Below are 16,619 nucleotides of genomic sequence, written 5' to 3' on the forward strand. Positions count from 1 at the left end.
GAGATGTCCTCGGCAGCTAGCTCCAGTGACTGGGAAAAGGATAATGGTGTTACTGGGGGAGATAATACCAGAGGGGCCTCAGGGACCTGCTTCAAAGAAAATACATGGGCGGTGGGCGAGGGGGGCGCAGGGGTGAAGAACAGAGCAGGTTGGGACAGAGCAGAGTCCAGGGGTTAAACTAGAAAAGGCTGAGTGAATGTAACCCAGAGTTTAGGATATAGGAATGATAATCCATTAAATAAGATGGCAAATCAGGTTTGGGATGTTCAGAGAAAAGGGTAGTAACATAGAGCTGATGGCAAAAGCTAGGGGGAGCACCAAATCCAAGCATATGTTCTGGGAAGTGGTGGTGAAGAGGATACGACTTAACTTCTATCTGGAAAACTGTATTTGCTCTTGGCCTAAACAGCACCACAGAGAATGTACAGGAAGGACTGATCTGATAAGGAAGTTTTCCAAATGGTCCTTTACACCTCTGTCTCCCACCTCACCCCAGCCCAGAATAACAGATTTTCTTCATGGGATTTCAAATTTGCAAGGGAACCTTGATAATTTTCTTGGTAATGGGCAATGAGTAGGAAATTTTATGTCCTAATGCCAGTAATTATTGCAGGATTTATAAGCATAATGGTCAAGAAAGAATTCTCGAGACATTTTACAGTGCAACTTACTAAATTTATTTAAGTAGCATGGGGACAGGACTGGTGGGCAGAAAGAGCCGCACTTTTGCTGTATGAAGCTGGTCCTTCTATGCATCATGCTCAAGGGGGAGGTGCGGTGCGGAAGGGGATGTGCAAGGACTCATTGATCATAAATGTCTTCTTCAAACTTCTGCTTATAAACACTACTTTCATAAGATTTCTTTGTTGCTTATCATTCAACTAGATACTAACTACTGGTGAGAAGTATAGGCAGTGATGAGACACTTGAAGAAAGTAGCAACTAGTAGTATTTGATCCTTATCGGAACTATGAAGGCTATATATAGGCCAGCCTTTTGGGCTAAAGGGAAACATTCTTTGCTTCTCTCCCTCACCATAGTCAACAGCAGCAACTTCCCCACATTCAGTACCAGCTGTTTTAGGTTTGGCGGAGACCACGTCAAAACAAACATTTCTGCTTTCGTGCGGCTTACATTCCTGTGGAGGAACACATTTTAAAAAAAGAGACAGCGGACACCATACCGCACTGCACTACAACGTAGGGAAAGCAAGGGTAGGCAGTCAAACAACTAGCCCTTCCACTCCCGCAAAACCTAACCCCCATATCAGCCCTTCCGGGTCACCGCCGGGCCCACTGGCATTCGGACTCCGCCCACTTCCGGGCTGTGGCCCCGCCCACGCCCCTTACGTCAATTTTCGAGGCCTTGACGCGTTGGCCTAGCCAATGAAAAGCCGACCTGCTCGGGCTCCATTAAGGCCCGCCGGGTGAGTCGTAGCTGGGGAAAGCGGATGGGCTCCGTAAGCTGTGTGGCGCGGCGATTCGGGTCGCTGCTGTGGCGCAGGGCCCTATCCCCGGGAGCCGGGCTCTCGGCGGGCTGGGGGCCACGGCTTCGTCTGCTGGCCGCGGGGCGGCTTAAGGCGGGGCCGGCGTTGGGCCTGACCTGCCTGAGCCCCGACCGCGCGCGCGGCCTGCACGGCGGACCGGGATTAGAGGAGCGGGCGGAGGGGGCAGCTGGCCAGAAGCGCCCGGAGACAGGCACAGCAGGTACTGGAGGAGGGCGGCGGGGGCCCCTGCCGGCAGCCGGGAGCTGGTTCTCGGCCCAGGAGCCTCTGAGTTCTCCTGTTTATGCCTTTCCCTTGGAGAAGGGAAAGATTTTTTTTCCAGAGCTGGAAGGATGTCCAGAGATATTGGCACCAGCTTTGCGTTTAACGCGGCGAGAGAGAAACTGACGTCTCCAAACCCCCAGACGTCCGAGTGGCCGCACCGGACCCTTGCATCACAACCTCACTGTCCTCAGCTGCCTTCACTCTTCCTAGAGTCCCGAGGAGCGGACTTGCCGAAAGTGTTGGGGCGTGAGGATTCTGAGGAAGGGCTGGGTCTGGGGCCTGAGAGGTGCATAAGAAGCGCTAACAGGGGACGGCGCCAATTGAAGTTCCTCTAATTATTTCAAGTTTTTAGAAATTTGAGAGACTGTAAACAGATCTTATCTGTGAGAGGTTGGGGTGGGTGAGAGGGAGAGGTCTTGGTGGACTCAGCCACCAGGTTCTTGGGAGTCAGCTTTAGAACGTGAGAGCTTTAAATGTACAGGTTCTGATACTCCGAGGTAAAGAACAGAATATGCAAATCTCTACAGAAAAGAGAAAGTTAAGTTTTCACAGCTAACAGTTGAGGCTTCAAAATGAAGATCAGTGTTAAATTTTTAGCTCTCATTGGTTGGCGTGGGGCGCGTTCGCTTATTCTTCTGGGCCTCATTTTCTTCATCTCTCATGTGTTAAGATTGTGGACCAGATGCTACTACCTAAGAGGCTTTTCAGCTCAGCTGTGTATGTTTGAGGTGTGTTCCTCGTTTCCTCAAGTATTAGTGAACAGAAAGCCATTTGTTGTGGATGTTCAGGTTTACTTAGCATGTGGTAATATCGAAGAATGTGTGGTGGCTCTGTGTAACCTGAACATTCACTCTTACCATAAAAGTTGAGCAATGCTGTATGAAACCACTGCCCAGGTTTAGCTTCCAGGAGGCCTGGACGTTTCTGTCTTACAAAACATTTTAGATCTCAACACCGTCATGGAGGAACAGTTTCATTGTTAGCTGCTGCATCTGGATGCATACAGAATCTTCTGTTTGGCCACCTGACACAAGTGAATCTTTGTGCATTTCAGATCATACTGGTCCCAAGTTTGACATCGATATGCTGGTTTCGCTTCTGAGGCAAGAAAATGCAAGAGACATTTGTGTGATCAAGGTTCCTCCAGAATTGAAATACACAGATTACTTTGTGATTGGTAGTGGAACTTCCACCCGACACTTGCATGCGATGGCCTACTACATTGTCAAAATGGTACGATGCTTTCTTTTCTCTTTGGAATCATTAACTTAATGGAAGAGTGTCAGGGCATCATGCTGATGAGCAACACTTACAAAGTACATCCATCATGAAATGATATAAGAAGTCCAGATTCTCAGTATTTGCCTGAGTGTTTGATATTCCTTGATAATGACAAGGATATTGACAAGGGGACAAATGAGTCAGGATATTTCTAATTCTTGTCTCTCTCTCTTTTTTTTTTTTAAAGATTATTTATTTATTTATTTGACAGAGAGAGAGAGAGAGATCACAAGGAGGCAGAGAGGCAGGCAGAAAGAGGAAGGGAATCGGGCTCCCTGCTGAGCAGAGAGACTGATATAGGGCTTGATCCCAGGACCCCGGGATCATGACCTGAGCCGAAGGCAGAGGCTTTAACCCACTGAGCCACCCAGATGCCCTTCAATTCTTGTCTCTTGTGGTCATTGAATGAATGGGTGAATGAATGAATAAAAAAATATAAAAAGTATAAAACAATTTGAGGCAGGCTAGAAGACCCAGAGGAATTTCTAGAGTAGCACTGTTCATTATGGTAGCCACTAGCCACATGTAACTAATTATAAATCAAAATTTCAGTTCTTCAGCTGTACTAGCCATATTTCAGGTACTTGATAGCCACATGTGGCTAATGGCTACCATATTGTACAGCACAACTATAAAATGTTTCCATAGTTGCAAAAAGTTCTTTTGGACCATGTTGGCCTGTGGTTTAATTCAAATGTTTGAATGTGTCCAGTGTTTCCAAGCACTGTGGTGGGTATTGGAAAGATGAAAAAATCTAGTCCTCACCCTCTGAATTCATTCCTCTAATTGAGGAAAGGGAAGGCAGTTCATTTTTTAATTAGACTGAACAGGAATCAGAGTGAGGAATATACTTGGAGACCTTTAGTTGATTCTCATAATACTCCACAGGGGAACATAACCTCTCTCAGCTTGTTGAAAATTGGTCATAAAAGGGATGGTTAAGACCAAAACAAAAGTTAGGTTTGCCTAGAAGGGTGGTAAAATAAAAAGGGGACTGAAAACAGAACCTTGCTGCAATATGGCAAAGCAAAGGGAGATGCCAAAGAAGTAGTTGGAGAGATAAGAAAGAGAACCAAGAGGGCATAGAGAAGAGTTACAAGACAGGGTCCCAGGATCTCTGTTAGAGATCTGTTAGATGTTCTGGTGGGACAGAGGAAGATGAAGACTTAGAAGTGACCACTGTACTTGGAGATATAAAAGGAATGAGAGGTTTTGTTTTGTTTTTTTTTTTTTAAAGAATTTATTTATTTATTTGACAGAGAGAGATCACAAGTAGGCAGAGAGGCAGGCAGAGAGAGAGAGGAGGAAGCAGGCTCCCCGCTGAGCAGAGAGCCCGATGCGGGACTCGATCCCAGGACCCTGGGATCATGACCTGAGCCGAAGGCAGCGGCTTAACCCACTGAGCCACCCAGGCGCCCAGGAATGAGAGGTTTTACGTTTTAAGCATTTTACCATTTTTTAAGATGTGCAGTTAAGTGGCAGTGGTTACATTCACATCAGTGTGCAGTCATTTACCACCATCCATCCCCAGAATGTTTTTCATCTTGCAAAACAAACTCTCTACATTAAGTAGTAATTTCCCATTCTCCCTCTGTACCCTGGCAACCACCATTCTTTCTTTCTGAATTCAACGAAGTACTTCATGTGAGTGAAATCATACCCTGTTTGTCCACTTAGGACTGGCTTAGTTCACTTAGCAAAATGTTTTCAGGGTTCATCCATGTGGTGGCTTGTGTTGGAATTTCATCTTTTTAAGACTGTTATGTTACTGTATGTATAGATCACATTTTATCTATTCATCTGTTAATTTTCATTTGGTTTGCTTCCACCTTATGGAGATTATGAATATTGCTGCCATAAACGTGAGTGTAGAAATGTCTATTCATGTCCCTGCTTTTAATTTCAGGAGCGGAATTGCTGGATCATGGTAATTCTGCTTTCAGTTTTTTGAGGAGCCACCATGTTCTTTTCTTTAGTGGCTACATCACTTTACATTCCCACCAGCAGTTCCAGTTTCTTTATATCTTTGCCAACACTTCCTATTTTCTGGGTTTTGGATCATAGTAATCCTAATGGGTGTGAAGTGGCAGCTCATTGTGGTTTTCATTTGCACTTCCTTAATGATTAGTGATGTCAAGCATCCACCTACATGTTACTGGCCATTTGTATGGCTTTGGGAAAAGGCCTAATGAAGTCTTTTGTTTGTGTTTTAATCAGGTTGGTTTTTTTGTTGTCATTGTTGTTAAGTTGTAGTTCTGTATATATTCTGGATATTAATCCTAAAACGAATATGTGATTTGTAAATATTTTTTTTGTTCTTTAGGTTGTCTTACTGTTGATCGTGTCCTTTGATGCACAAAAGCTTTTAATTTTTATAAAGTCCAGTTTATCTTCTGTTGTGCCTGTGCCTTTGGTGTCCTATCCAAGCAGTCATTGCCAAATTCAGTGTCATGTATCAGGAAGCCTTTCCACTGTGTTTTCTTCTAAAAGTATTAGGTACTATGTTTAGGTCTTTGATCGGTTTTTAGTTTTTGTAGATGGGGTAAAGTAAGGGTCCAGCTTTGTTCTCCTGCACGTGGATGTGTAGTTTTCCCTGCTCCGTTTGTTAAAGACTGCCCATTTCCCACTGAATGAACTTGGTACCCCTGTTGAAAATCGCTTGATTGTGTGGGCTCTTTCTTTTATTGCATTGGTCTCCCTTGCTCACTGTTTTCAAGATTTTATCTATTTATTAGAGCACAAGCAGGGTTGGGGGTGGGGCAGAGGAAGAAATAGGCTCCTCACTGAATAGGGAGCCTGAGGTGGGGCTTGATACCAGGACCCCAGGATCATGATTTGAGCCTAAAGCAGGTGCTTAAGCCACTGAGCCACCTAGGTGCCCCACCCTTCTTAAAGATTTTTATTTATTAGACAGTACACGGGTGGGTGGGCAGAGGGAATCTCAAGCTGACTGCGCTAAGTGCATAGCCTGTCCCACGGCACAATCTCAAAACTCTGTGATCATGACCTGAGCTGAAACTAAGAGTTAGATGCTTAACTGGCTTGAGTCACCCAGGTGCCCTGCTTGCTCACTATTTTGATTACTGTAGCTTTGTAGTTAGTTCTGATAACAGTAAGTTGAGAGCTCCAACTGTGTTCTTCCTTCACAAGACTGTTTTTGGCTATTTGGGGTATAAATTTTAGGATGGAATTTTCTATTTCTGCCCAAAAAAAAAATTCACTGGGATTTTGGCAGGGATTGCATTGAATTTGTAGATAGCTTTGCCTGGTACTGACATCTAAACAATTTAAGTTTTCTAGTTCATGGACACAGTGTCTGTTTATTGATGTCTTATTTAATTTCTTTAGTAACATCTTACAGTTTTCAGTGTACAAGTCTTTTGTCTCCATGGTTAAATTTATTGGTAAGTATTTTATTTATGATTCCATTGTGAATGGAATTCTTAGTTTCCTTTTCAGGTTATTGATTAGGTAACGTATAGAAACACAGCTGATTGGGTATGTTAATTTTGTATCCTACAACTTTGCTGCAGTCATTTATTTTAACATGTGATTTTGTGGAATCTTTAGGGTTTTATGTATTTAAGTCATGTTGTCTGTAAACCATGATAATTTCATTATTTCATTTCCAATTGGATTACCTTTTTTTTTTCCTCCCTTGCTATAGTTTCTCTGGCCAGAACTTCTAGCACTATGTTGAATGTAAGTGGCAAAAATGGGCATTCTTGTCTTGTTCCTGACCTTTGAAGAAAAACTTAGTGTTTCACCATTGAGTAGGACAATAGCTGTGGGCTTTTCATGTATGATCTTTATTATCTTTTAGTATTTTTGTCTTTGAGCAATTTTGTCATGAAAGGGTGTTGAATTTTGTGAAATGCTTTCTGCATAAATTTGAGATGATCCTGTCGTTTTTGTTTTTCATTTTGTTAATGTGGTTTATTATATTGATTATGGAACTATCCTTCCATTCTGAGAATAAATTTCACTCAGTCCTGTTGTATATCCTTTTAATATACTGTTGAATTGGGCTTGCACATAATTTATTGAGGATTTTTGCATCAGTGTTCATCAAGAATACTGGTCTGTAGTTTTGTTTTTTTGTAGTGTCTTTGGCCTTGGTTTCAGGGTAATTATGGTAGTTGCATAGAATGAGTTACAAAGGATTCCTTTTTCAGTTTTTTAGAAGAGTTTGAGAAGAATTTGTGTTAGCTTTTGTTTATTCATTCTTTCATTCATTCATTTATTTGTTTTCAGCTTTTGTTTAAATGGTAGAATTCATCTGTGAAATCATTTGGTCAGGGCTTTACTTTGTTGGGAGGTTGGCTGTTCGGTCTTGTCTTGTTGGTTGGTTTGTTCTTTCATTCTTTTAACTGAGATATAATAGTGTTTGGAGGTTTTCTTTCTTTCTTTCTTTTTTTTTTTTTGAATTAACATATAATGTATTATTTGCCCCAGGGGTACAGGTCTCTGAATCATCAGGCTTACACAATTCATAGCACTAACCATAGCACATACCCTCCCCAATGTCTATAACTCAGCCACCCCATCCCTACACCTCACCCCCAGAAACCCTGTTTGTTTCCTGAGGTATAATAGTGTTTGGAGGTTTTCTTTCTTTCTTTTTTTTTTTTTGAATTAACATATAATGTATTATTTTTGTCTAAATTGTCCAATTTGCTGATATATAGTTGTTCATATTATTCATCATGCCTTTTTAAAGAAGTTTTAGTTATTTGGATCTTCTGTTTTCTCTTAGTAAGTATAATTAAAGATTTGTCAGTTTTCTCTTTTTCAAGGCCCAAATTTTGGTTTCATGGTATTTGTCAGTTTTGGTTTTCTCTAATCATTTTTCCTTCCTTCTGCTAGCTTTAAGTTTAATTTCTTTACTCCCTAGTTCTTTAAGGTGTAAATTTAGGTTGTTGAGTTGGGAACTTTCTTTTTTTTTCATAGAAGCATTTATAACTATAAATAAATTTCCCTCTTCACATTACTTTTACTATATCCCATTAAGTTTTGGTATGTTGTATTTTAATCTCATTTGTCTCAAGATATTTTCTAATTTCCCTTGTGATACCTTCTTTGACTTACTGTTTTTATGGCTTTTCTGTTTTTCCTTTTGTTGCTTTCTGGTTTCATTTCATTGTGATGAGAAAATATACTTTGTGATTTCAGGCTTTTTAAATTCATTGAGTTGTTTTGTAGCTTAACATATCTATCCTGGAGAATGTTATATGTGCAGTTTAGAAAAATGTGTGTTCTATTTTGGATGGAATGTTCTGTTAATGTCTGTTAGGTCCCATTAGCTGTAGTGTTGTCCAAGTCATCTATTTCCTTACTGATCTTGTCCTTTTTTTTTTTTTTTAAATCCATTATTGAAAATGGAGTATTGGGGCACCTGGGTGGCTGAATCGTTAAGCATCTGCCTTCAGCTCAGGTCATGATCCCAGGGTCCTGGGATCAAACCCCACATTCGGCTCCCTGCTCAGCGGGAAGCCTGCTTCTCCCTCTCCCACTCCCCTTTCTTGTGTTCCCTCTCTGTCTCTGTCAAATAAATGAGTAAAATCTTTTTTTTTTAAAGTGGAGCATTAAGTCTTCCATATTATTGTTTCTCAGTTTCTCTTCAGTTCTGTCAATGTTTGTTTCCGTATGTTCAGGAGTTTTGATTTTTGGTGCATGTTTATAATTGTTAAATCATCTGGAGTACTGAATCCTTTTATCACTGTATTAGTATCCTTTTCTCTTGTAATCGTTTTTGATTTAAAGTCTGTTTGCCTGATACTAGTGTATCAGTTGTTTTGGACCATTCATAAGACCTATTGAGAATAGAGCCATGGGATGGTAAAATCCCATGAATATTGTCCTGAAGGTGATGTAGGTGAGAACCAGATGTTGAGTGAGCTTGGTCCTCTTTGCCTCAGACACACCTTGGTGGATATGAGTAGAATGGCCCTTTCAGAAGGGTTTGGGCAGTAGGTATTCAGTAGAGAGGAGGTATAGGAGGGTAGGTAGGATTTGGGTGGTGGGGGAGGAATAGTTTCCTCAACTTACTATGGAGTATAGTTAACTTAGGAACGAGCCTACTCATTCCTCTTGTGATCAAGAAAAATAGCCCCACAGACCATCCTCAGTGAGAAGAGACTTCCTCCACCTCTCTCCTAATATATAATTTGGTTTTTTTCAGTATAAATACCTGAAATGTAAAAGTGAGCCTCATGTGAAGATTGAAGGGAAGGACACTGATGACTGGCTCTGTGTGGACTTTGGTAAGTTATTTTGACATATTTTACAGGTAAGTATATATTTTGTCCTAATCTTGAACTATTTTCAGTTGTAAAAGGATTGAGATCAGATTGCTTTTTTTATGTGATATTTTTGATACTTGTTTAAAGTTTTAATTATAACCCAGGAGGTCTTATTAACATGAGAAAACCTCACCTAATGTGTAAGTATATAACTAGCCACGCAGGTCAGAAAGATGGTGGAGAACAGAGTGGATAACGTAGTAGAGGTGGGAGAGATGTCTTAGTGGTGGTAGAAGGCTTGGGTATACATAACGTTGGCCCAGAATGACTCAGATGAGGTGAAGGTCAAGGGCGTTTCAGGTACTGAGAAGGACAAGAGCAGAGGACTGGAATTTTGAAAAGACCTAACAAATTCTATGACATTTCTGTAGGAAAGGTATCCATAATTTGCATTTCTAGTAAATCGCCAGGTAATCCTAATTTGGATATGGATCCATTCTTTGGCAATCACTGTTCTATCACAGAGATTTGTGAGAGCACAAGAATAAAAGCTAATGAACTGCTTCTTTAACTCTTATCTGTCCTTGATTGATAGGCAGCATGGTGATTCATTTGATGCTTCCAGAAACCAGAGAAACCTATGAATTAGAGAAATTATGGACCCTACGTTCTTATGATGACCAGTTAGCACAGATAGCACCTGAGACATTACCTGAAGACTTCATTCTTGGAATAGAAGATGATACTTCATCCCTGACTCCAGTGGAGTTCAAATAAGAATAAAATAATATGAACTATTTTGTCATTATCAGATTTGGGTTGAGTTACTTCTTAAAAATACAGCTCTGAAACCCCACTTCATTGGTCAGGTTGTTATCCAAAGCCTTATCTGTAGGCATGCATGCTAAATGAGTGTGGAAATTGTGGGTAAGTGAGCTGATTCTAACACCAAAAGTCAGTATATTTAAACTAAAATTTTAGTACATTGTTTTTATTCCTTATATCTCAGCAGGATTTCACAGAGTTAGTAGTGGCCCCTGTGCTCTGCTCAGTTTGATTTTGCCTCAGTGTAAATCTTATTCTTTAGATGGAATAGCCATTTTTTAAAAAATAAAGCAAACAGCACATCACTACCCCACTGGTCCTTATTACTTAAAACATACAGTTCCTACTTCAAAAGCGGCACCAATAGTAGCAGGATCCACAGTAAGTGCTACAGAATGGAGAAAATAAGGTAAGCACCAATATCAAGTGGTAAGTTAAGATTGACATAGTATTACTAAAAATATATTTAAGTTTATAGTTCAATTAAATTTAAACATTCACATTTATTTGAAAAACCAGAAATAAAACATGCCATATGCTAGGCTGCACCTAATGATGAAAAACTTTATTCTGCATCAAGGTATCTGGAAAATGAAGCTGCATTTGGGGCACATTACAGATGAGGAATGATCCATGTGCGGTGAGTACAAAACTCAATTACAGAATTAGATACTCCATTACCATTGCTTAATTAAAAGTAAAACATGATTCGACACACTAAAAGGCTAGAAGTGAAATATGACAGAATTTTAAACCAGCATATATAAATGCAGCACCTATCTGTGTGTGTGTGTGTATATATGTGTATATACACAAACAACAACAACAAATATGGGAAAAATCAAACACTGAGGAAGAGCTCTGGCCTAAGCACATCTCACCTGAAATCCAACCAGAAAGCCAGTCTATGATTTTATTTTTGCAATTCATCATATGAAAAAATTATGAATGCCAAGTGAATTAATTGTATGACAAAGGGCACTTTTTGGCTAAAACTACAAAATAAACTGGTTTTCTGAAAACATTTAGGAAAACATTTCAAGTCATTTCAAAATGTCTAATTGATAACAGTGATCTTCAGAAAAACTTATCTAGTCTGTAGAAATTCATCCTGAAATACAAAGGAGGCCATATTTTTCAAAGGCTTATTATATACGCCCTTCAGATCAGTGTAGTAAGATGACTGATCATTCAATGAACAAAAGCAAAAAACAATTCTGAGAGCAGTGTGGCCTTGGAGACCACCCACACCCACATAATTGTACATACCGGGCTTTGCCATCAAGTTAAGGAATGGGCATATTTTATGTAATATTTTAGGTGGCTTTACATTTTTCTTGATTTATCATTATTTAAAAATCTTCAAAATAGCTTAGCGAGGCTCATGACAGTGCCTGGCACATGGAGATGTAGCCTTGATATTGCCTTTGAACACTGCCCCACCCTCTGAGTACCCCACTGGTCTTCACAAAGCAGTTCTGTTGGGGTCTGCTCAACATGTAGACCAACTGGTCTGAAGCGTGTTGGCAAACTAAGCATCCTATAAGACAAGCTGAAAGCTTGCTTTTTGGCCAGTTTCAAGTCCACAGGGGCTGCATCTCTTCATTAGGTAGTGATAGTCTAAAGCACAAAGCATTTTAATGCATTTAATCACACAGCCGAACAAAAAAACTGAAGTCTTCTGAAGCCATTTCAACTAGCCGTTCCAAAACCTCCTGCAACCACTTTGCTCTGTTAGTACCATCAAAAAAGTTCCCTACCATAAACAAAAAATTAAATGGTATTGCTGCTCTCCAAATATAGGCACTGCTCCATATCACTGAACATTTATTAGATTTTCCAACTAATGGTGTCAAAAGCCTCAAAAAACCTGAAATTAATTTTCCAGCTTTACGGTCACTAACCAGAAGTAAAAATTTTCTGTTATTCTCCTGTTAGCTAATTAAAGTTTTTTAAAAAACTGTTGGACTTTTATCTTTATAAAGTATATAAAATTTCAGAACAAAAACAAAAACAAAAACAATTTTGCTTTCATTGCATTACTGAATACCTGAGGTAGTTGAGTAAAAATGCACGTTTAATACCCCTGCCAACACCATTCAGCACTTCCCTTAGGTTATTCATGTTAGTGTTACATTAAAAATAAAACTGACAACAGTTTTTCTATGCTAATAGCTTAACATTTAAGTTCCTATAATCATTCTATTCTGATCCAATTTTAACAATTGGATTTGGGAGCAGTCTACATTTTATTGATTTAGTACTGCATCATTATACCAATTTCTGGCATTAGGAGGGTATAGTAAGAAAAATTAGAATATTTGTTACACTGAGAATACAACAAAAGGGAAGTGCAGAGTTCCTCTTTTTCCCTCCCTCCCCCCTCCTTTTTTTTTTTTTTTTTTTTTAAAGCTGGGTGTCATACATTTTAGAGAGCATAAAGTATACATTCTCACAGAGACAGGAGTTCAAAAGTTGCCTGGTCCTCAGAAACAACTGGCTAGGTAAAAACTTGTGCACGTAACTCTGGATATTAGGGGTTCAGTGCCCGTCTGTTGGTTAAGCAATCTGTCTTTGGTTTGGCATCTGCCTCTGTGGTGGGCTGGTTCCTGAGCCTTTACTTCCGTCTTGACTGAGGTGGTCCACTTTGCAGAGCTTTCTGCTGTTGGTGCTGTTTTACCTGAGTCAAAATTTCCTGAATTTTTCTCTGGGCAACCTGCAAAAGGAGAGAGATTTAAAATTTCTATCTAATCAGAGGTTACTAAAAGTTATTTTACTCTTCCATTTCAGCAACTTCAGATTTGAAGGTTAAGTTTGCTAGTAGAGTCTGAAATTATCTGCTAAAAAGGGATTTATCCTGTTAAGCACCAAACAACAATCAATCTCTGTGTGGGGTGGGAGCACACCCATAGGAGAATTGCTTCCATTTGGGAAAGAAGCAAAAGAGCTTGCTTAGGACATGAGATCCCACTTGCCTGGCAAGCATAGAAGTGACCAGTTATTTTCACAACCACTTGGTCATTCTCATCAGGTGTCTGATCACGAGGGACAACTACTTCTGCACTTGACAAATTCTGGAGCTCATTCACCTGAACAAGATAAGCAGAGATCATGTTAAATTGAGGTTTTAAAAAAATTACCGTTTGCTGAGCACTTACTTTGTGGCTTTATAAATTTCATCTAATCCACTGATAATTTTATCAGGTTATCAGTTCTGTGCCCATTACAAGATGATAGTAAATTAAGACTTACCCCAGAAAACCGATTTGACCAATTATAGAAGTGAATGGCAGAACCAGACTGAATCCCTGAAAGTCTGATTCCAAAGTAGATGTTCTCAATTCAAAATTGTAAATAGCTTTGAAAGAAGTTACATGTGCTAAAGAGAAACTGGAAACCACTTGCTTTTTTGTTAAAGAGGTAGGTTATAAAGGTAGAGGACATTTAAAAGTTTTCTTTCCATCAGCTGTGTCAAAGTAAAAAGCTGAAGTTACAGCAACCAAAAATGCTAAATACCCCTTGTACATGAGACGCTCCTCTCACATAAAGTGGTCTGAAAGCGAGACATTACTTTCACTGGTGGCTGATACCAACACTCAGGAAGAACAAAAGGCAGTGATCTCCAAACCTTGGCCCAGATGATCCTGCTTTTTATAAATTAGCCCAAATTCAGGGACTTGGAACTCCTAAGTACCTTTCAACGCTTTCCCTTTCATACCACTGCACAGGTTTTGCTGATGTACTTGCCGTTTTGCCTCCTTTTCCAATAACTCTGCCAGCAGCAAAGGATGGCACTCTGATATGAGCTTCAAGTTTCACCTCTTCTTTAGGACTAACAAAGTTTTCTTCTTTAATTTTTCCATAAATTCTTCCCTGAGCCTACAGATGAGAACATATCCTATCAGTGTCATTAATGAAGGGAAAGACGGTCCATTAACTTCAGAGATGGCCCCAGTCCACTGGAATGGCCCTTGGCAGGGACACATCTGCAGGTTGATAGACTGGTGCAGATGGCCTAAGAGGCAAAGTTAGGAAGGTTCACAGTAATAACCAGGCACCACAGAGGTGGCAGCTGAATGAATGAAGAATACGATTTATTCTTTGAACAAAAAGAGCTAAAGGCAATCAGTACTCAGCTTAACTAAAAATAAACCATTGTTGTGGGCAAATAGCCATTTGCTCCCTGATCCTAAAAGGTAAAACCTTTCCTGCTTTCAGTAAGAAAGTAATTGTGTTTTTTCTGGAGGATAAGAGATGGCAGGCTCACACCTGAAAGGACATTTTGGGTTCAAACAGGTTTCTTCATCTTAGCCAAGTGGCTTCTACTCTGAATAAAGAGGTGACAAAATCAGGTTAACACATACTTAAGATATTAACAGTCAACACATCTTGATACCTACTGCATACAACTAGAGATTATACTTAAGAAACTTCTCTTATTATATACAACCATTAATTTACTCTAGTATATACCAAAGGATAAAGAAGTCAGAGTTGGTTTAATCTGACAAACTATGAGGGTGAATCCTAAAAACAAAAGTACCCAAAACATTTTAAATTTTCACTGGTGCAGAAATGGTAAGTTCATTATAGGGGTTACAGGAAAAACAAAATCCATCTTGGTACCCTATATTCCATTCATTCTCAAAGTCTAAAGCCGCAGATCTAGGTATTAACACAAAGGACATAGAGATATACATCTCTCTTCAGAAAAAAAAAAAAGCTTTCAGATTCATCAGAAAAAATACGGGTTAGGAGGTTTGCCACTCCTTGGATCTCTAAAATAATTCACTTGTAACTGTTACTGATCACATAAATATTTAAGCATTATAGCTTTTCTTAACTAATTCCATTTAAGAGGACCATACCATCCCACAGGGGCACTGAAGAACACAGGGAAACAAACTGAATTTCCCAACATACAATTATAGGAATTATAAGATAGTAGTTCCATTCATAAAAATGTAGCTCAGCACCAAGAAGAAACATAAAATAATTGATGTCCATGTTCATCTATTAAGGTTTCAAACTAAAAGGGACTGACCCCAGAGGTTTGGGATAGGAATCAATTCACAACATTTCTGAGTTAGGACTTCAACTGCCTGGCCCAGAAGGCTGGTGTGAGAGACTAAATTATTCACCTGAGTCAGCCTAGCCAAACTGCACCCACCTCTCAAAGCATCTCCTTTTGTTTCCTGTTCTTCCTGTAAATGAAGTGAAAAAAGCTTTGGATTTTTACTGAAAAATGTGCCACAGAAAAGAGAGATCTAAGTGGTATTTTAAAGGGGGGGGGATTGGGGAGAAGTAAGCACCGTTACTAGCTACATTTTAAGGCTAAGGAACTTAAGGTTCAAGAGTTGTCCATTTACACAGGTGGCAAGAATTAGATGGGTTTGGGATGAATTAGTTACATTCTAATGCAGTAGTTACTTTTACATCACTTGTACTACATTTTATGGGAGAAATCAGGTACTTGAAAGTATGTGTTTGAGAATTTGGCAGAGCCCTGCTGATTCACCCCAAGTCTGCTGAAAACCACCACCAGCTTATTTATATTGTGCTTCCTATGTGGCAAGCAATATTCTCAGCATTTCATAGCTGAGTAGCCAGAAAAAGGTTAAGAAGATGAATGACAGAACTAGGATTTGAACCAGCAACACAGATGCTCAGTCTCTACTCTTCATCAACTCTCAGTATACTGGGAAGGGTATTTCAGCTGCAAAGGTCCCTAACAATGGTTCACACCAGGACAAATGCCAGAAGAGTTCCTACCATTTCTACTTCTAAAATTGGAAGGATTAGAGTGATTTGTTGTCAGTCTATGGACAAGGGCTCAGAGTTAGTTAATTACAAGGGTAAGAGGAAAGGGGGACATTTTAATTCAAGGTTAAGGCCTCTCAAGGACAAGAGGAAAAATTAGGGAACAAGTTTTCCATTGTAAATTTGTCTTAAAGGTCTCCCCTTCGCATAGTAACAAGGCACTGAGCAGATTCTTCTTTGGGAATAGGTAAACCCAACAACCACTACAAAACTCTCAAAGTTGAAAATGGAAATTGGAAATGTAACTTTGGTTATGTTTCTACTCTGTTTTTAGTTTTATGATTTTCTATTGGAGATCTTTTTTACCGGGTTTTAGATGTATTTAAGGGAGAAGCCAGGTTACGGAGTTCCTGAAGAGAAGGCATTAACATAATCTTTGAGTCCATTCATCGGTTACCTGTGCTCACACTCCAGAACACATACCTTGAACTGAGCCTCTGGTGGCCCAGTGATAATCACCATCCTCACTTTAGCATCTGGGGCTTCAGCTGGAGCAATCTGTAACAGGCACATCAAGGGGGGGGATGACACTTTCAGGTGCCACTGATAGAAACCTTCCACACACCAGCCTGACATTTGTGCACGACTTAAGGAAATGTAGAGTGGAAGCCTTTGGAAGGAAGTTACAGAGCAGCAGTGACTAGCATGGGTTCATCAGTCCTGGCTCCTGCCATGAACTGTGT

At 39.9% G+C, this 16,619-nt stretch overlaps 2 protein-coding genes across 5 annotated transcripts in view; one reads left to right on the forward strand and one right to left on the reverse strand.

Moving 5' to 3' along the window:
• The first annotated feature begins 1,387 nt into the window (after positions 1 to 1,387).
• Positions 1,388 to 10,424, forward strand: MALSU1 (mitochondrial assembly of ribosomal large subunit 1). Its single transcript, XM_013051663.2, has 4 exons — positions 1,388 to 1,706; positions 2,823 to 3,001; positions 9,231 to 9,312; positions 9,887 to 10,424. The coding sequence occupies exons 1-4, from the start codon at positions 1,451 to 1,453 to the stop codon at positions 10,066 to 10,068; spliced, it is 699 nt and encodes a 232-aa protein (XP_012907117.1). The 5' UTR covers positions 1,388 to 1,450; the 3' UTR covers positions 10,069 to 10,424.
• Positions 10,425 to 10,666: 242 nt separating this feature from the next.
• Positions 10,667 to 16,619, reverse strand: part of IGF2BP3 (insulin like growth factor 2 mRNA binding protein 3) — a 147,488-nt gene continuing 141,535 nt past the window's right edge. Inside the window, exons 12-15 of one of the 4 annotated variants that reach the window (XM_004743337.3) lie at positions 16,360 to 16,434; positions 13,864 to 13,995; positions 13,092 to 13,205; positions 10,667 to 12,832 (exon numbers count right to left, since the gene is read on the reverse strand). In XM_004743337.3, coding sequence (XP_004743394.1) covers positions 12,734 to 12,832; positions 13,092 to 13,205; positions 13,864 to 13,995; positions 16,360 to 16,434 — 420 coding nt within the window. In that variant the 3' untranslated portion in view covers positions 10,667 to 12,733. Of the gene's footprint in view, positions 12,833 to 12,856; positions 13,206 to 13,810; positions 15,321 to 16,359; positions 16,435 to 16,619 lie in introns of those variants that run through there. The other 3 variants (XM_004743336.3, XM_004743338.3, XM_045062778.1) reach the window with 3 other exon arrangements.

This window comes from Mustela putorius, unplaced genomic scaffold (assembly GCF_011764305.1).
Source record: "Mustela putorius furo isolate JIRA1106 unplaced genomic scaffold, ASM1176430v1.1 tig00003845_pilon_pilon_pilon, whole genome shotgun sequence".
NCBI classification, from domain to species: domain Eukaryota; kingdom Metazoa; phylum Chordata; class Mammalia; order Carnivora; family Mustelidae; genus Mustela; species Mustela putorius.

Coding starts and splice junctions, on each gene's coding strand:
- MALSU1 (XM_013051663.2), top strand. CDS start 1,451: ATGGGCTCCGTAAGCTGTGTGGCGCGGCGATTCGGGTCGCTGCTGTGG. Junction 3,002..9,230: donor CCTACTACATTGTCAAAATG/GTACGATGCTTT, acceptor GGTTTTTTTCAG/TATAAATACCTGAAATGTAA. Junction 9,313..9,886: donor CTGGCTCTGTGTGGACTTTG/GTAAGTTATTTT, acceptor CTTGATTGATAG/GCAGCATGGTGATTCATTTG.